This window comes from Triturus cristatus, chromosome 6 (assembly GCF_964204655.1).
Source record: "Triturus cristatus chromosome 6, aTriCri1.1, whole genome shotgun sequence".
NCBI classification, from domain to species: domain Eukaryota; kingdom Metazoa; phylum Chordata; class Amphibia; order Caudata; family Salamandridae; genus Triturus; species Triturus cristatus.
Window position 1 is genome coordinate 1,595,510,714 of NC_140589.1, and position 20,647 is coordinate 1,595,531,360.

General features: G+C 43.6%; 1 protein-coding gene across 1 annotated transcript in view; it reads right to left on the reverse strand.

Moving 5' to 3' along the window:
• The window catches only part of STON1 (stonin 1), a 189,244-nt gene that overhangs the window by 68,073 nt on the left and 100,524 nt on the right, over nucleotides 1-20,647 (reverse strand). The window contains exon 2 of the mRNA XM_085612731.1: nucleotides 7,318-9,335. Within this exon, the coding sequence (XP_085468857.1) occupies nucleotides 7,318-9,283 (1,966 nt within the window). The 5' untranslated portion in view covers nucleotides 9,284-9,335. The remainder of the gene's footprint in view (nucleotides 1-7,317; nucleotides 9,336-20,647) is intronic.

The window sequence follows — 20,647 nt, forward strand, 5'->3', positions numbered from 1 at the left end:
GTTCGGCTGACGGACCACTGCCCCCGGAGGCTCAGGTCCTGCTGGGTTAACTAGGGAGGGGGGGTATATCCCGAATACATCGTTCTCTTATTAACAATACCCCCATGGCCCAGGAAGGCTTGAACGGAAGGTGGGAGGAGTGGGTGGGCCCCCTGGACGAGGTCAACTGGCGGGATGCCCTTATGGCCCCCAGGCTGGTGACGGCCTCCGCCAAACTGAGGCTTATTCAAATTTACTATCTTCATACTGCCTACCTCACACCGGCGCGTCTGCACCGTGCGGGCCTCTCCGTTGACGCAGCTTGCCCCCGCTGGGGTTTTGACCCGGCCGACTTCATCCATATGGTGTGGTCGTGTCCGGAATTAGGGGGCTACTGGAGGGGCATAGAAGCCGATCTCACGGAGGTCTTGGGCTGGGTGGTGCCACACAACCCTAGACACACCCTTCTGGGCATCACTGACGGTCTAGATGGCACACGTGCTGAGAAGCTATTCCTTATGACAGCATTAATGGTGGCGAAAAGAGATATTGCAGCGGCATGGAAGCACCCACAGCCGCCTAGCCTGGCCAAATGGAGTGCTGGTGTGGACTGGTGTGCGGCGCAGGAACGGACTCTCAGTCAGGCGAGGGGCTGCCCTAAGAAATATCGTAGGGTATGGGGGAAATGGTTGGGCAATGTATTATGAATATGCGATTCGGGGGGGAGAGGGCGGAGGGGGGGCTTCGGGTGGGGGCGGGGGGGTGGTGTGGTCTCATGCCGTGCGATTGTACATTGGTGGCTCGACAGGCTCAATGTTTCTTTTGTTGTGCCTTTTAAAACCAATAAAAACTTGTTTATCAAAAAAAGCAGAAAGATAGAAAAATTACCAACTAGAGACATGACTGATTAAAAACCTAGAGCATCATTTGCCACATGACATGAAGGTAAGACAAAATTGTCATAGCACACCAACGCCAACATGTGCTCCAGATACCTCTCTCACCCAGAGAAGGCAGTGTTTCAGAAATTATTGGCAGAAGTCCAAGTAGCTGTGCCAAAATCTCTGCCAATTAGAAATTCCAAACCTCATTCCCGTCAGCTGCCTTCGCCCTTATACCTAAACCATGAAGACCAGATGGTGCTCAGAGATTAGTCGATGACTAATCTAAAGCAGTGCTTGCTGTAGTCCATCATGTAATGGAGAAAGAGGAGATTCAGTCTCCTTCGTGCAAAAGAATAAAAGTGGCAAACAAACTGTCAGATGAGGAGACTTTGGCAGCCTTGGATTTTGAATTTTCCTGCTCTAAGGTGTTCCTGCCAAAACCAGTTCGTCAGCGGGACTTCATCCAGTGCATATTGAGAGGGCTTTTGCAGATACAGCCTTTAACCTTGCCATGCTGGACGCATCCAACATCCATACAAATGACTAAGTCAATGTAAAAATGTTGACCATTACGACCTGCTTGGTGTATCTGATCTCCGCACCATTCTGGTCAGCCTGAAATTGCACCTGGAACCTGGTCAACTGTGAACAGTGATTCTTGATTGTCACATTCCTTCTTCTTGGTGCTGCTTGCCATAAACATTAAACGTTCATAATGCTGATACCCTTTTTTGGATGTTAGTTGTTTTGGTATAATTTTTCTTATTAATTTGTTTTTTTACAAATTGCATGTGGGATTTTTACTGTGTTGTGCTTTGACTGTTTTAGTGTGGCTACATACTTAGCACATTTTCCTAAAGTTAAGTTCCCTGATCTGTGCCTTAGCTGCCAGGGTTTGAGCCCAGGTTTAAATTACTGAAACTGCATGTTTGATCTGACAGGATTATGGAACTCATTACTTGGGTAGAACTTACATCCTCCACAACTAATAGCTCATTTTCTTACACTAATAAGTTACTACAACTATTTCAAATGCACATGAAATATAAAGAAGTAAAGACACATCAAAACTTTCAAACAGGAGGGCAAATTAATGTTGGTGTCAAGTCACATACATTTGTGATTCTGGAACCTCCCCATAAAAATCAACTATTAAGGTCTGTTTTGTCTGGCATTCAAAAGAATTTTGGTGGTATGAGGTGAGTCAGGTCAGTCTTGTTTTAGCAGGGAAGAAGCTGCCCCACGCTGTCTGACCCTGCAATGCACACGTCATGAACCTGTCTTTAGCTTTAGGGATGATCCTACTAGGGCTCATCCAAATGGAGATCATCCTACTTTGGGAACCTTAGTCACCATGAGTGAGCCTGTTGGATGAACCTCTGCTCATAATTAACACCTCTCAGCACAGGAGGAGTGAGTGAAACCTGAACCCTTAAAATGTGTTATAAGTTCCGCTTATATCACCCGCTGTGATTGCTGTTCCAGTATTTGTTATGCTCATTTGATGTAAATGGACAGCAGTAGGGCATACTTCTGCCTTCGAAACGATGCAGAGGTTTCTTCTCATATCACCATTTGAATCAGTGGACAACACCTACCTACTATGATTACTCTCAAATTGTGTAAACAAGTGTAAATGCACACTGTGCTCCAGTACTATGAAGATAAATCCAATAGTAAAAGTCAAAACATGCCCAAAATTAAATCACAAAAACACACAACCAGAAGTATACATTGAACAGAACACCACAGATACCACCAACATAGCACAAGCTGGTCTTATAAAGGGCTGTCATGTTGCTCTCAATCGCACCTGCTCCCAAGACAGAATATGCACACACATTCACAAAGCCAGAAACACCTGATGCATGGAAATGAGTATGCCATCAACACAAAAGATGCATTAAGTAATTTCGAACTGCAAAAAAACTGGATTAATATTTGGAGGAGAGACTACCTACCCCAAGGAATAATCACAACCTTTATACAGGTGGACTTTCGAAGTCAGTAAATTAACCTGAGCTCAATCACTTGGTAGCTATGGCACAGAGCAGAAAGACTTAACTTGGGGCAAGGTATAAAGTATAAATATTGTAAAATAGAATAGAGTTTAATAAACATAATGACACCAAAATGACAAAAATCCAATAAGGGGAACCAGATTTATGAATTTTTTAAGTTTTAAGTAGGAACAGCACCAAGAAACATAAAGTGCCAATGATAATCAATGTTTGTGGTAGAACGGAGCCTAGGTGCAAGTTGACACTGACCGTGATAGAGCACTGGTTGGATACACCAACCAGGATCATCCTAGTGAAAGGTTTAACTTCTAACTTTAGTCCTTTGAATTGCAATCAACCACAGGAGTAGATTTCTAAAGCTTCCCGCTATCTTGGGGAGGTAGCTAGAGATTCACAGGGTGTTAGACAAAAGCAACAGCAGGGTTTAGTCCAGGTCCATTTGCCACTAATCAGCTGGGCAATAGCAGGAACATCTCTTAAAGCTTGTTCTATCCCTGTAGCTTGAACAGGAGGTCAGCCTTGTAACCCTTTGAGTTCACTCCTTTATTCTTGGTGCAAGAGAGAGCAGTTTCAAATGTTCAGGACTCTTCTCAGATCGAAAACAGGTTCACTCCTCTTCTAATCCTCCTGAGGTCCAGAAGTCTTCTTAAGTGGGTACCTGGAGATGTCACATTTTATTCCTGGCATGAGATAGTGGGTGGGAATGATTCTGGGCTTAGAGACAGACTTCTGGTGGGACAAAGCAGGTCCCTCGGCAACCTGACAGTGGATACACAAGAATTATCCTAGTATCCTGTTCTCCACCTTCCAATTGCAGCCTAAGTGTAATATTTAAACCCAGCAGATCTGTCAAGCAGGCTCTGACACTTAACCAGGACTTTATACTGTAATGTTAACAAGCATTGGCTAAGTCAGTAGGTCTCGCCTATGCAAGAACTATTGGCTTGGCCAAAGTCTTTTAGCCATGTTGTAGAGAAACATGGCTGCTCTGAAGCATGGCTAAAAGTTAATTTAAAAAGCCCTATAGCGAATGGGGGTGGGCAACACGGACAACCGGAAGGAGGATGAACTAAGGAAGGGCAAAAGTGACAACGAGAGGGAAAAACAGGGCAACAGGACAAATAAAATGTGCTTTGACGCGGCCATTGCTGGTTGCGTCATAGCTCTTATTTTCTTATGGCGGGTGGGGTTGGTTAGCACGGACAACTGGAGAGTAAGAAGTGAACGGGGAAGGAGCAACACAGATGGGGTGGGAGGGGAAAGAAGCAATATGAACAACTGGGGGTTGGGAGGGGAAGAAGCAACAAGAACAGCTGGAGTGAGGTAGGAAGGGAAGAAGCAGCGGTAACAACAGGGGGAAGCGAAGAAACAACATAGGCAACAGGGGAGGGAAGAAGCAGCATGGACAATTGGGGCTAGGAGGGGAAGAAGCAACACGCATAAAAAATAAAAATAGTACCTCACTCACAACACAATCAGCAGAAGTACACCAATCAAGTTAAAGCAATGAGTACTTTATCCATGCTCCAGCCGAAAGAATATGAAGTAAAGCTGGAATGCACTGGCCAATCAAAAGGCAGCGAATAAGAGTGACAATGAAGCCAACGAATGGTAAGCAATGGCCCGGCTGCAGGTCTCTTGTTGTATACAATATCTCTAGTAAGCAAGAGTGCATGCACTATTACACGTAGACCTAAAAGGATGCTCACAGCCCCCCACCATACTTATTCTAGGAGGTTAAGCTGAGTCATCTTTGCCCATTCATGTTAGGTTGTTTGCTGCTGGGAGGCAGTTCACGCCTTTTTCACACCTGTTCAAATGTTAATTACTAGCTGATGGAAGTGGGGGAGTAAATGTAAATGTAGCCTCTGGGAACTTCTTGCAGGAAAAGGTAGCTTTCTAAAATTAACTTTTTCTTAATACTTATTAAAAATCCAATGTAACCGTTGAATTTTAATAACTATTAACATTTTGTGTAATTATTTTTATAGCTAGTCCTTTTCCCAAGATACAATATTAGGATTTCAGTATCTACTTTGACTTTCTACATAGTACAGCTAGGGCTGCCACAGGGAAAAATAGCTTTTGGTTGCTGGTCATTGTAAGGACATGTTAACATTAAATTTCTACATGTGCTGCAAAGTGCACAGACTATAGCCAACAAAAACAGTCAAGGCAAAAATCTAGGGGTGCACCATGCAAAAGATGGTAACTACTACAGTAGCCAACATGTAAATGCACTCTGACTGAACTAACAGATACTAAAGTCACACAGCCACAGTTCATCTTACCAACCTACACCACCTTCCAACTAGATACGGTCAAAAACACAAGCCACAGAAAATTTCATATCATGATAGCTTAACCTCTAGTCTGTGATGGAGGCCCCAGAATGACATGCTGAGTCATTACCAGAAAGTCATCACTGATAATGTACCAAAATCCTGTGGACTATTTAAATACAAACAACAGAACATAAAGGAAGGGTATGGGTTTAAAGGAGAAAGCGTTACTGCAAGACCATGGTTTATGGATCAGTTACGGGTAGTTATTATGCTGAATCTTAAGAACTTCACAAACATATTTAAGTAAAGGAGCCACTAGAAGGGAAACCTAATTTAACTGGCATGGTATAGTTTCAAAAATACAGTGAAGGATGTAACAACTACACTGCAGTCATTGCATTCCATTTTAAAGCAAGAATCATATCATAATTTTGATCAAAAGACAGTGTTATGATGTAGTAACTTGTGTGCAAATGATCACAAGCAGGAATGAGTTACATTTTCTTCCCATAGAGAAAAGGTAAGTGTGCTTGATGTGCAATTGTGGCGCCATTGCCAAGAGACCACAAAGATGTATATAAACCTGAGGTCCATCGAACATTTCCTTTTTGTACTGTGTTGGGCCTCGTTACAAGTGCCCGGGTATCAGGCCTTCCCTTTTGCCCCAGAGTTGTACGTACCAGGGGCATCAGTATTTCCACTGGGTGAAATTATTGGGGTATTAGGAGGAAACGGTTTTCCCCGAATTTCAGAAATATTATGGGAATTGGAAATACCTTGCTAATTTCCCCGGTAATTCCTCATTTTTCACTAGAGTTCCCGCTGGACATTCTAACTACTTTCATCAGCTGAAGTGCCTGGTCAAAATGCACAGAATGTTTTACCACATATCACGTAATTCCACTGGTGCTAGCAGGGGCAAAGCTATCAATATTTCAGCAGGTGCAGGGGCCTCGTGGACCAAGAATATGAGGGGGACGTCCGTAGCCCAATTATGACTGTATTTTGCTACCAAACTGCGGCTATAGGGCCCATTTCCCTTGCTTACATGAGGTCACGTAGCAATCATGATGTACCACTGTTTGCCAATAACTAGTGTTATCAGCCTCCTCTGAATGTCTAACCCAGGTTGCCGACCTCTGGAACATGCTCTGGTCCTGCCCCAGCATAGCAAGTTTTTGGCATGCAGTACATGTTTCATTGACATGGTCACAGAACTCACCCCTTTAAATTCATGGGAGGCTACTGCCTTAGGGATTTTCCATAGACAAAAAGATCACAAAGAACAGGTGCACTTCGCCAATCTCACCCTCCTGTTGGCCAAGCGTCTACTAACCATGACCAGGAGGTCCCAAAATCCCCCCGTCTCTCTCTCAATGGCGTATAGCATTACTTAGATGAGGCGAGGCAGAAATCTCTGCACTGCAGTGGGAGGAGGCCCGTCGTATACGCCAGCGCCCTATATCCACTGCCTGGGACACTATGCTTATACAAGGGACTGGCTGAAGAGGACCTCCCTCCCTCTTACCACGTAAAATTTAAAGGCCTCAGGTCATCGGCTACCCTCCCCTTCCAACACATTACAACAGAGTTCACACCCGCACCCCGAACCCCCCTAATTCTGTTTCACAGCATTACACTTTTATCACTCGTGCTCCCTGGTTTCTTTTTCCAAGTTCTGCAGCCCATGTATAATATACATTGGGTGCACCTTTCCCTTTTAGGATATATAGGGAACAATTTTAAACTGCAGCGCGTAGTTGAAGGATTCTGACATGTTGCTGAAGCCAGTGCAGATCACTCCTAGCCTATTGTTTGTGTAGATACTGAACCTTAGTTTCTTTCATGCACTAACATTGAAATGTATCTGAAGATAGTTACCTGTTTTTGTTGTTCTTATCTTATTCTGCTATAATTGCTAATGTCTAAATAAGAATGCCATCCATTCTTGTTCTCATCCTGCTACAACTGCTAATGTCTACAGTTAGTAAAACCCAATTATATGTTTTTAATCGTCAACCTCCTCGGAATTACAGGGTCACTAGTAGAATGCGCCTTTCAAAAGAAGTCAGCAGTTAGGAAATTCAATTGAAAAAAATGTTTGCATATGCAACTCATCTTAGCTTAAAGTAAATCACGTATATTTACTTGAACTCTTATCTGGCAGGCGGTCTATCTTCCATAGGACGGCTCTGTAGGCGTTCTCGTACTTTGCAGTTCCGACTGTGACTTGAATCACAGGCTCAGATTCGGCCTCGTAAGCCGAGCCCAGGCACGTCTTCCGGTTCATTTTAGCCTTTAGAGACTTCTGTCTTTGAATGTTTGATGTCCAGAGCGCTTTGATCCATTCTGTAGGGACTGGAATGCGAACTGTGACGTTTTCACACGCGTTCACGGCGTTCAGGTGTGCTGGTCGGGCAGCAGGGTGGGACATGTTTAGAAAGGCCTGAAGTTCCATGTAGGCGCCCTGGACCACCACCGCGGCCTTCACTGTGAACGGGAGCTCGGCAGCATGGTGCAAAGTCTTGAAGCGCATCAGCTCCAGCCGGCAAGCATCGGGAGGGCTAAATTTAATAACCCTCGAATGCTGAAATTCTTCTTTTCTGACACAAGCATGGAAATGGTAGTCTAGAATATCAATAAAGGTCTTGTCTGTCTCTTTTTCGAAGTAACTTCCATTTATTTGCTGAAGCTCCAGATCGTTTAAAGTGAGGAAGCATTCAGTATTACTGGGCACAAAACAAAGGCAGTATACTTGGGACACCATGGCACTTTCTACCAGTTTTCCGTCTTTTGTGAACCTTCCCCAAAAGTTGTCCACTATTTCTAGCACCATTTCCTGCTCCTCGTAGTATTTCTTCTGTTTCGGAATAACCGGAAGCATCATTAACTCTTCTTCAACTGTTGCAATGAAATCACTAAAGTCATTGAAATCTGTGGTTCCCAGCTTCAACATCTGCTCGGTTTCTGCTTCATGGACAATTTCCACTTTGGGGTTATACTTTCTTTTTTCCGTATAGGACACGTGCTCAATCTTAACCGTATGGATCTTCCCGGCACCGTTAAAGGGTTCTAGCTTTGGCTCTGACAGTCTGCAGTGAGCATGCAGCTGGAATTCCTTGAATGGTTTTTCCAGCCCCTTCTCATAGTACAGCTGCAGAATACCCCCGGGGATCACCTTTAGATAAATGGGACCCCACTGTCGGGAAGACATCCTGTTCTTTTTTTCAGGAATGCGCAGCATCAACGCCCATCCATCTTTCCCCTGGCTTCGGAAGAGGTTGGGAGGAACGAATGGGGGAGTGTCGGTAACGGGGTCTGTGCACTGGACGGCTACATTGGGCACTGTGTCCAAGTTACTGGTTTGCAAACATTCCAGTCTTTCACAAACATAGTTAAAAGAACATTGATTAAGACTTTTCTGGTAAGCGCACATGTCTTTTTCCTTTGAGATGCCTGGTCGTTTAGTTTGTTTCTTGTCTTTTCCATGTGCATTTATCTCTTCAAGATTATCAGATGTCAGGCAATCTGAGGCATTCCCTTTATTCCAAAATGGACTTTCAAAAGCACAGCCATCTTGGAAATATTTGAAAGGTTGTGGCAGTGCGGACGGGAGCTCTGGCAAATCTGGGTGCATGTGGTTTGTTTGGCTTCCATCATGTTTGCTACCTGGTATTGAGTGGAGGGGCTTACATGAGGTATCAACACCAACAATATTTGATGAAGCAGAACGGTTTTCAGGCCCTGAACAACCTTTCCCAGGTGGAACAGTGGGGTTAGTGCTTGGATGTACCCCAGGAACAGGATAAAGGTTAGAAACATTGAACTTGGGAATAAAGGGGCTCTCTGGATAGTCTCGGACAGGGGTAGAGAGAGGAGTATTGCTAGGCGGTGTAGGACTCAAGAAGAACTCATAGAGAGGAGAAGAAAGAGGAGTGCTTCCGGCAGATGATGACACATTCGATGGTTCTTGTGCTGTTGGAAGGCAAAGCCGAAGTCCATTCGGTCGGGAAATGTCTGGATTTTTTGTCCGAAATACAAATGACTTCTGCGGAGACTGAAATGAAGGTTCATCCTCGAACGTGACCCAGTGGTCTGGATTCGTTGAACACATCTTTTCAGGAGACGGTTGAGGATATGGAAAGATGTCACAGGTGCATGTGTGCCTATCAGAAGAAAAGAAAAGAAAAATCAGCAAATGCTACAAATCAGCTGGAGTGAAGATTAACTGTCTAGTTTTCAAAACAACTGCATATACTACAATGCTCACCCACATGTAGTAGTTAAAATGTATTGTATTGATTTTTTAGAAACTATTTACAATATAAAAGGGTAGTTCCTGTATACACAGAGGATTTGTATTCCTAATTAAGAATAGCTCCTCCCATCAACCATTATTAGTTGATATTGATTTGGTTCTCCAAATTTTGTTTATTTGGTTTTCTGTCATTTTATACGCAATACCATTGAACAATAAATGCGGGCGCAAACATGCACCCGGGAACAAATACAAAACAGTAGAGGAGATACGACCACACCCGTCAATCTAGGTAGGACATTAAACAACAAGGTATAACACTGGCATTTTAGAGTATGATTGTAAGTTAAAACTACTAAATCATTTTTACAACCTAGTCACTACTCTACCTCTTTTTAACAGGATCAAGAATGTGAATTAATCACAGCATTGGCATGTCTTTTCTAAATACATTTCATCAAACATAACTACAATCTCAAAGAGCAAACAATATATTTAATCATAGAACCTAAATACACAGAAATATGTAGTAATAGACTTGCCTACTACAATGTAAGTACCTGTCACACTATGCTATGTGTAAAATAAATAAAACCAGATACAGTAGAATAGATAATGGGGGACTCATGTTACATCTAAAAGCACCATGAACATGGTCATCAAGCCTCTAAAGAAAATAGCTCCCCACTCTTAAGAATTATTAGCTAATCATACACAACATATCAAATCAAATCTCATAATTCTATTTCAGTCTGCAGTTGTTACATCACACTCCCAAAACAACCTCATCACCCCCCCCCCCCCCCCCACCTCCATATACTGGCTCTCATTATTCAGAAATAACAATATAGCTCAAAACGGGCAATGCTTGTATGAAATGTGCTTTATTTCCCCTGCAAATATCATCTGTATTTCCAAATTTATATAATATGACCTTCAGTGACTCAACAACTGTTTTGAGCAACATTTAAAATGTAACTGTTATGCTGCAATATAAGTTACAATCTCCTTCGAAATATATATAACTCAGTCTTATTTATTAGATTTCCTTTACCTGCCATGTTGGGATTGGTTTGGCAGATTTTTCTTTCTTCTGATAGAACTTAAAACATATGTGTTCTTCTGATTTTAGTTACCTGTTTGTATAGTACTTCGTTTTTGCTTTTTTTTCCCGACTGGTCACTTATATGGAAGGTTTAGATTCTATGTGGAGTATTCAATGGGAGAGATGTCGCAATTTAACTATGTATGCTTCTAATGTAGATGATATATGTTTTTTGTTCACATTAGTCAGTCCTCAGCTTTGTCCTTGGGTGCACCAATGTTGAGGCTGCGTGACCATAAAGGTGTACGAGAAGGTGTAGGAAAAGAAAACCTCCAAATATAAGAACATCTCCCTGTGATGTGGCTATGCACGTGTTTAGTTGTTTACTGGAAAGCTGTAGTAAATAGGTATCAGGCACATGTTCATGTCACCCTGGCCCTGGAACCCAATATATGTTCATTGGGTGTTCTACGTACTAACTTTGGCAGCTCGTTCATTTACTTTACAGATATTGCTGGATAAACGTCACGGCACACAGTGATATACTGGATGACAGACAGAACCCTTAGATTCGAGGTTGAATTAAAGATATTACTAGAACAAAAGGTTATGGTATACAATTGCCGGAAACTGTTATTGTTCAGAGTATTGAACAATGCTCACTCTTCGGGTCAACCGTTTTAAAAACCAGGAACAGATAAAGTTGAAAAACAAGAGTAGAGGACAGAGGCGCAACTAGAGCCAAATTTCGGGGGGGGGCTGAGCAAAAATTTCGGGGGGGGCTGAGCAAAAATTTCGGGGGGGGCTGAACTTTAAGCAATAGGCAGAGTGGAGCTGCAGGGGCTCTTAGAAGGGGTGAAACAACAGCGAGGCCTCATTAACATGCAAATGGTCTTTTAAAGACCCGTGAAGTGCTCGGGTGCGGCTGCTTTTTTGCCCGGGAAGGTGTCTCATCCCGGGCTGCCACACACGACGGGGGGGGCTGAAGCCCTTTGAGTCCAATGGGTGTTGCGCGCCTGGTAGAGGAGCACAGTTGCTATATATGAATATGATTTGATAGAAAACTATTAACTTATAAATCACAAAGCACATTTGAGAAAAAGCAAGCAAACACTTCTTGAATAGAAAAAGACAACACAGCTATTTTTTTCTTATGGTAAGTCTGTATCCTCTTTCTTTTCTTTATTCGTAAATCTTCATTACAACACACATGTATAAAAAGGTACAGCTCACGTATTTCGTCCCAGAACCAAAGGACTTCTTCAGGGCAAAATCTAAATGTTGGTTATTCTAATTCATTGAGAAGAAAAACATCAATCCCTCTGGAGTCCATCGTATCCATAATTATTTAGCTCATAATAGAAGCCTGATCTAAAGAAAGTGTATAATCCCATGATATTTCGATCCAGTCCACAAGCTTATATGTTCGATGGAACCTAAGCTCTGATTAGAGTAATCCCAAATACTCTACAACCCTTCTAGTAGGAGCTGTCAGAGAGTAACCTTCAGTCCGTCTTTAATAATCTTCCTGTGCACCTATTGTGTGGCTCAAGATAAAGGAATTGGTACCCATTACAGTGTTAAACCTTATCTGAGTAAACGAGAAGGCGCGTCCGGCACGAAGAGCTTTCATGCAAGTTTTTGGGATGAAAGATATGGCAGACAGGGCAGTGGCTGAGGAAATACAGATGCCCATGTACAGAACAGACAATGAACTGAAGCAGAATCTGGCATGTTGGGAAGAATGAACTAAGGATCTGATGTATCCCCGGGACACTAGACCACCATAGAGTGTAAGTGAAAATTGTACTTCAAAAAGTGTAGAGCAGGATAGGCTGTTCGGGTTGTAGACAAGTCTGTATTAAATAAATACATAAGTAGCGTGTACGAGTATATTGAAACGATTCAAGTCTGTGAGGAGATGTAAATGGGATATCGATGCGTGCATTTTTTGGCAACTAGAGTCCTTTTGGAATGCCTGTGTTATTGTGTTTTTTTAAATAAAATGAATAAAAAGAATCAATTTTCAGATCAGTATACAATGATAAAAGAAATACGCCATTATAAAACAAAAATATCCGAAAGATGTCAAGGACTTGGACTGAATTTTACAATCTTTTAGCATGACCCATTCCTACTTTCACACCTCTCATATTCTATAATTCTGGGCACTAGGCTGTTTCTACACTGTCAGTCCCCCTTCTGCCCACCTTGATCTGATCTGTAGCATACATCTTGTCAGCCACAATTTCATATCTAACTTCTAACCCGGAAGACACAATTCCCTGCACCAGAAGATATAATCATACAGCCATCAGCAGTGCCCGTGCCTCTATGTATGAAAAACTTCACGAAAGGGCAGTGGGGTATGGAATGCGCACGGTTATGTGACAACGTAATCAGAATTATAGGTTCATATGTTAGTGCATCAAAGGAAATTGAGACAACGACTACCCTACATTGTCCGTTAGTGTATGCAAGCCTACACACACACTTATAATTAGACATAAATTCAATTTCCTGAGCAAATTATATCAAGTCCAAAACATAAGTCAATGCAGTAGTCTTTTTCAAGTGTTCGTCCTTGATCTTTATTCTGTAATTTGTATCTTGGGAAGACTTTTTGATCTCAAATTACACTTCAGTTCTTCAAAGATACAACCAACAGCCACAATTCTTGCCAACACGTGTTTCGTCTAATGGTAATAGCCAAAGACTTCATCAGGGCGTGACCTGCTATATCTATTCAACACAACGAGTTATGACTGCCTCTGTCATGGACAGCCTTCATCTGATTTGAAGGTCAATATGAATCCAAGTCAAGTACTTTCAGTCACTAAAATTGGTGTGAGATCATCAATCAGTATTCGTTCTCAATAAGACCTGCTGGTATCATCAAAGTTAACTTCAAAATGCAGAGGCGAGTAATGCCGATATGATCCATGGCGTGAATGCCATAAAATAATTCATCCCCAAACCCCTTCTGCAGTATAATGCCACTGTCTGCAGTCTCTCCTCCCTGCCAAACCTCCGCATTGAGGACAGCTATTCTTCGACCTTCCCTCACCTTCTCCCAGACTTGCAAAATTTAGAAATACTTTTGCTGTGTGAGCCTAGGTGGGGCCTTGAATGGTCGTGGTCTGGAGTGAAGAGTGGGACTTTGAGCCCATTACAACATGGCCACCAATGAAGGAGGAGAGGCATAGAGCCCACCATCTCACAAAAACAAAAAAAAAAGGCTTCTGAGACTGTTTCAAATGTTCTGGGGACATTGTAGAAGCTCTGATGGACGTTGGCTGCCCAGTGCCTACAAACATGAGCTCTCTGCATGGAGTTCCAGCTCACTTTGTACCACCATATGATATTAGCTCTTCACTGGGGAACCTTGTGCAGAGAGACAATATTGTGTGACTCATGGCGGCAACGTGGTAATTGGTACATCTGTTCCCTCACACCTTTTCTGCCTTCGTAGCTTCACTTGGTCCTCCTTAATTTATAACTACACTACGCATTGCTGTAGTTCGGTCCACACTCTCCCTTTCTGCCCTACATCTGCACTGGTATTTTTTTCTACATTGACAAGCTATATGAAAAGTCTAGCCTTGTTTCTCTTCTGAAACATGGTGTAGCTGGCCTGCTTTTACCTCAATCAATTGAAAGAAGTCTTGTCTCCTCTTACCACATTTTCATGGAGATCGTTTACATCAGGGAGGTTTGGGTTTTGCAGTTTTAAAAAAAGTGAAGCAAGTTGATATGGTTGAGACAAACCTCTGTGTGTTGGCACCACATGTTACTTTTCTGGCCATGCAGTCTGCGTCTCTCTAGGCCTACTCTTCCAGCCATCCACCCAAGCCCGTTCCCTAATCTGAGGGAAACGGTGCCATTTCGTCCAAGATACTCACTGAATCCTATATCATACCTCTCTGGTAACCTAATATGTTAATGTTCATGAAACAGTACAAAAGGGGGTGGTGATGGACGGAGCATCAGAACCAATCAAACACTCACACCCAGTCAACAGATCTGGGTTTAATCCATCACCGTTCTTTAGCCCACTCTGCCACCCCAGTTCAGACATGGCCATATGCAAATCAGTCTGACCCTGTGCCTCATGGGAACAGTCCAGCCCGAACTGCCAAGCCATGCCTTCCCTGGACCGGAAACAAGTATCCTAGGACCGGTTTCTGGCATTGTTCATGAAAGACCAGTGGTGAAACACTTATTGCCATTGAATGGGAAATCTGTATGCTAATGGTCATAGTACTGTGGCACTAAAAGATGAGCAACCACCCGTGCAGGAAAGGACACCGCCCTAGGTTCTCTTCAATTGAATGGCCAACCTTCCTTAGTAGCTTATCTTAAAGAGATTACTTACATTGACAATGCCCAGGCTCGACCTAAAAAGGTGAGGTTTATTTCCTGGAATGGGTGTGTGGAAGAGGTATCATGTGACTCTCTAAGAAAGATTAGTGTTGAAATGTGGCACTGACTAATGTCACAGATGAATGTTAGATCCCTTGTGCATAAGTCAACAACATATTTGAGCCAAGCATGAAAGAAAGAGAGTGGGAGGGCTAGAGGGGAGGGGGGACCTATATGCTAGCAAAATATGACTAATAAAGTGAGAGAAGGAGAAGAAATTAAATTACATTTGAGTGAAATAACAGAGACGGATACTTGCAGTTAGCTAATAATAGCTAGAATACGAATGTCCATTGCAGTACAGGTGCATTTAGGGATGTTGGAAAAAACACACAGAAAGCATGGACGGTAACGGAGTTAGCAAGAGGAAACCATGGTTCAGGTAAACATTTTCAAGTTGAGAGACAGAAGATAGCATAAAGGTTTGCAATTCATCTGTTGGAAGTTGTGTCATGAAGTAGGATTAGTGGTGGTAAATCACCAAACATGAGGAGAAAGAGGTGTGATGCTCTTCAGTAGAACAGATGGTTTAAAAGGCAAGGAGGAGATTCGGTTGTAGGGCAGCCTCACTGACAGGTAAAGGCTACAGTGAGTGCTGCTTTCTTTCACGATGTGTTCTTCGTAAATGAATGCTGGTAGTTAGTTGGGTCTGGGTGTTTAAGAATGGGTACAATCACACCTCCTCTGACAGATTAACCTGCTGAACGGAGAGCAGGCCTTGCTGTGAGGCGGGTCATATAGAGCGTTGAATTTGTGAGGGGCCCGTATTCATACCCAGGAATTGGGGTTAGGGCTGTGCAGCCTGGCTCGAGGGTGATGAATTCCACAGGTGCATATGAGGGCTCTACCCTTCTCATATGGATGAGGCGTTGATTACATGCAAGATGGCTGGAACTCAATTAAGAATGTATCTGAAATAGATGTGAGGGGGTGGACGTTCCAAATGTTAAAATAAGTGGTGACACAAGGTTTGGAGTTATGATAACATCTGTTTTCTCCCTGATTTTATTCTGTTTTTTGCAATGTTTTTGTTTTTTGCAGGTGTAAAATTGTGTTACTTGTGTTTAATATACACGTTTTCTGTATTGTTTTTGTTTGTCTCCTGTATTCTAGGATCCAAACACCAAACTCTTAACACTCACTTTAGGGTTAAAACCTACCAATTAGGTTCCACTTCTCAGACATCCACACCCTGTCTTTTGATTTCCATCCCTATGCATTTCACCCCTTACATGCCATTCTGTCATTTCAGCCTATTCTGTGTCAGTCATTATAATTGCCTCCTGGGTTTGTAATTAGTCATAATGCCTCCTGACAGAGCTGGCAGCCAAGGTGAAAGACAGGTCACAGAGCGGAAACTGAGCTGCAGTTTGAATAACAAAAATAAAGACAGTTTTTTCTTCTTATGATCTAATTTTGTAAAAGGAATCGTATTAAGAAACAAGCATCTGCAATGCAATCGGTCTCGCCTTTATATGTATGTATGTATTTAGCTATGCAGCACATTAGCCTGGGTGCTGAAACATCTACTGTTCTTTAACATGGAGGGAAAGTAAGCACCAGACTGCGTGACATGCCAGTATGGGAACACATGGAGAGAAATATTGCCTTTTAGTGGGAAATGGTATAGTCCAAAGCTCTAAATATTGTCCACGGGTGCTCATGGAAGACAATTTCTATGGACTGGAATCTAGAGAATGCTAAAGTGATTCTGGTATTTTACTGACCTCTGCTGGTCGTTTTCTGTCAAGACAGTTAAATAGACGCAGTTGAACAGGAAAAAAAGTCCCTAAGCGGAGGCAGACAAGTTATAGGGCTGGTCTCCAGAGGCCACATAGTGCATACACATATAAGTATATACTAAAGTATATACAAGAGGTCTCAAATGCTCGACCTAAAAATGAGATGTCTATGGCAACATGTTTATTTTTTGTAGGCTTAAGGTCATTACAGGAAGGAGAATCTATTTGCTACAGCAATTATTTAATCTGTATTACATTAGATTGATACTAATGTCTTTTTTGCAACAAATTACAAAAATGCGTTTTGGTGTGTTTATATTTGCAATTCAGAATCTGCTTTTAGTCTTCATATTTGAAACCATGTTATTTATTTCATATGAAAGAGTAGGATTTTTGTGATTTGTGGGTAGGGTGATGGTTTGATAATATATTATAAGGAATAAAATACCCTCAGCAGTACATTAAAAAGATATTGCAAATCATCTCAGAGTTCAGTGACCCTATAAAGGAATTTAATTCCTCTCTATGGTCATGGAACCCCTCAGTGACTTGTAATATCATTACAATCTAAGGCCGGGGGTACTTTATTTCATATATTATGGAATGTTCTTAATTATTAGCATAGATATTCCTCAAACAGTCCACAAACAAGGCTGAATTTTACCACTTGACTGAAATAATGTCGGATTTGGGAAGGAGTTTGCTATTTCTTTATATATAATGCATATGCTAGTTAGTCTCTGAACAGAAATGGTAAATCAGGTGAACTGCCATCAAGTCCTGTATATGGGATTCTCACCAATGTTTGTCCACCTCAGTACCCAAGAGAAATTTTTGTGCAGCTATGAAAGAAGACAAAGTGGGATAGAATTGCATTTCGTATTAAGTGGACGGTGCACATATGCCCGCGAACAATTAATCTCAAGTAATTCTCAAATTCTCTAACCTGTGCCAGCAAAGCTGAGTCGGGGGTTCCAAAGTTCATTGGATGCTAATTGTATGTGGAAATGTATAAGTGGGTGACCCCAGGGTTGGGCGATTTCAATTGTAATATTCCTCTTTCCCTACACTCTAAAAATATCTAAATCCACATTTTCCTAACTTTGTGTTAATTAAAGCATCGATGGTAAACTCGATTCTATAAATAAAATTTGCCTAATTTGTGTTATCGCTGTGAATTAATGTTTCCTTTAACTGCAAACATAACATGTAAAGATATTCACTGTACAGCTTGTTTTCCAGGAATTGGTCAATAATTATTGATACAGACACAGTAATAGCTAATCAGGGTTGGGAAAGGCAAATCTAATTAGGCGCCAAGGGACATACAGAATATATTGTTCATCCCCTAAGAAAGAGTATTCCAATTATGTCAAAATTCATTCTTAGCTGCATGAGCGCCCAGGGGTGCATTCCTGCCAGCACGTACATTAATATGTCTCCAGTGTTCAGAAAGCCATTTAAAAGTAATTTTCATGATCACATAATATCCTTTCCATAGTATAATTTATTGAATATTGGGAGTTTGAAAGAACAGGGAGTACACCCCCCTGTCGTATTTGGTGCGGAGGAATCAGGGTAGGGCCGTCGAATCTCCCCGTGCACTGGCGCGCGTGAGTCACGGAGACGGCGACAGCCCCCTCCCAGTGAGAAAGATCCGCGCTTAAGGCGATAAACGCGCACATGGCGATTGCGAGGGCAGGGAATTGACTTTGAGGCCAAATATTGGTCGAACCATGAGGGGAGGTCTCCTACGCCTCCTCAGCAGTGCGCATGCGCACTAAGGGTTCACGAGGCGCAAGGGATGAGTTAAAAAAGGGGGGGTGAGGAGTGGCCTAACGAATGAAGCGTTGACAACTTGCGGGTCTCCGGGCAGAGCATGTAGTTTCCACGGGACTTAATAGACGGGCCAGGGTTCGGGCATGCGGAGGTGCCTTTAACCGTTGAACCCACTTGAGCCCACTTGAAGCTGTGTGATGACAAGGATTGATTCGTCTGACGGGAGCGGGTTTTTGGTAGATAGGGGACAAACATCCCCTGGCAGATGCAAGTTTAGAGGCGCCAGGAATGCGATCGTAAACTAAGACCTGTGTCTGGCTTGCGACAGGCGGGCTCCCAGAATCAAGAGTGTTTAGGTCGGCACTAGGCCGCGAGGGGCCCGCTCTGCTGTGCTCCAGCAGAGGCGCGAGGCCAAACCAATCCATCCACCTCCAGTAGACAAATAGCAGGGTTCAAAGGGTGGCCGGCTTATCAAGGCCAGCCTCAAGCACCTGAGATGGGAAGCTTGACAGCAAATCCCATGCTGGTTTAGCACAGCCACGACAAATGGCCCGACCACCCCACAGGTCCCAGTACCTTACAGATTACAGTGCAGAAAAGACTCAACCGGTACCACCAGATTAAGTTGCTCAACTAGCAGAGATAAACGCAATTACACGAAGTACACAGGGAGAGTTGGCTCCTGGGAGACCTTCCTTAGCTAGAACAAACCAGATGTATAGTGGCCAGCGGAGGTGCTAGCACTTTCCAGACTAAACAAAGATCTGTGAGTTGCAAATCCTTGCAGGTACAAGGCGAGTTGGTAAGAAAAGACAGAGCAGAATAAATAAATAAATAAAAGAAATAAATAAATATACGCATAGCGGCGGTAGCAGCAACAGTGGGGGCATACACAAAATGATAGTGATGTGTCCCGGAGGTGCGCAGGCCAACCCAATTGTTGCGGTCATATTAAATATCATAAGTTTCGAAAAGAGCAAAACCCGGACAGGGCAGTGCAAAAGCTACCCGCGGTCAGGGCGATGGTCAAGTTAAGACCCTGGGGAAGCCGCGTTTAGGCTAGGGGAGGGCCCCCCCCCAATCTCCCCAATGGCAATTACGATCAGTTAGCCCAGCATACCTGCGCCACGCAGCAAGCATAGTTAGAGGAGGCGAAGCCAGAGGGCATAGGTAAAAAGCCTGACGAGAGCTGAACACCATCAGGGACAAAGCGGGGATGTCAGGCAGCACGGGTGCATAAAACTGGCAGTAGCCAGGGCAACGTCTCAACGAGGGGGTTATACCACACGGAGACAGGAAGAGACAAGTTCACGCGATACATCGTGGGCAGATTCGAGCTAGGAGGTGGCGAGTAGGTAGCGAGGTTAGGCCGAGCTAAGGGGGGAGCTCCCTCCGATCGAAAAACCGTAGGGAGCGTGGCGGAGCTGACACGAGGAACCTAGTAGAGAACGAAAGTACTAGGAGATAGATGAAAGGCTCACACAGTGTCCTTGGATGCCTCACGCCAGGGGCACTGGGGGAGCCATTGGGCGGCGTGCCGCCAGAGAAAGAACAGAGATGACACTCCCGCAGGACCCCGGGGATGCCTCACGGCAGGGGTACAGACGGAGAAGATGACAAGGACCCAGCCGCAAGAAAATAGAGTAGATGCTCAAGTAAGGTCCTTGGGATGCCAAACGGCAGAGACCCCTGGGAGAAGGGAGGGCCCCGAAAGGATACAGGACGAGCGGGACGGCACTTGCAGCCCGGGCATGCCCAGAAAGGGACACCCTACAAATCGGTAGCAAGTTGAAGCCTAGACCCGTGAATCGAAACCCAGGGATTGGGGCCCCTCCCTCCCCTCCCGGGCTATTGGGGCGGCTGGGGTCCAGAATGTGAATAGAGAAAATAATGAACAATAGATAGAAGTGAAACATGGTCGTTGAAGGACTATGGTAAGACCATGAATGTTGAAATTGGAAATATGAAGATTTCCTGTTACAAAATGCTTGTTGTAAAAAATAAAACTGCGACCTTTTCAGGCACCAAGAAGTGGTCAAGTGCTGATTAAGGGAAAAGCGCGCAGCGATGGCAACAACCAGGGGGGAGCGGGGAGGGAGTGCTCGCCGCCTGGACGGGGTTAGGACCCAGGCCGGGGAAGGCAAAGCCGGACCCAATAGAGGCCTAGGGTAAAACGCCGGCCGGCGGCGGGACCCCTCCATGCCACGCCCCCGCAATCAGGAAAACCCGGCT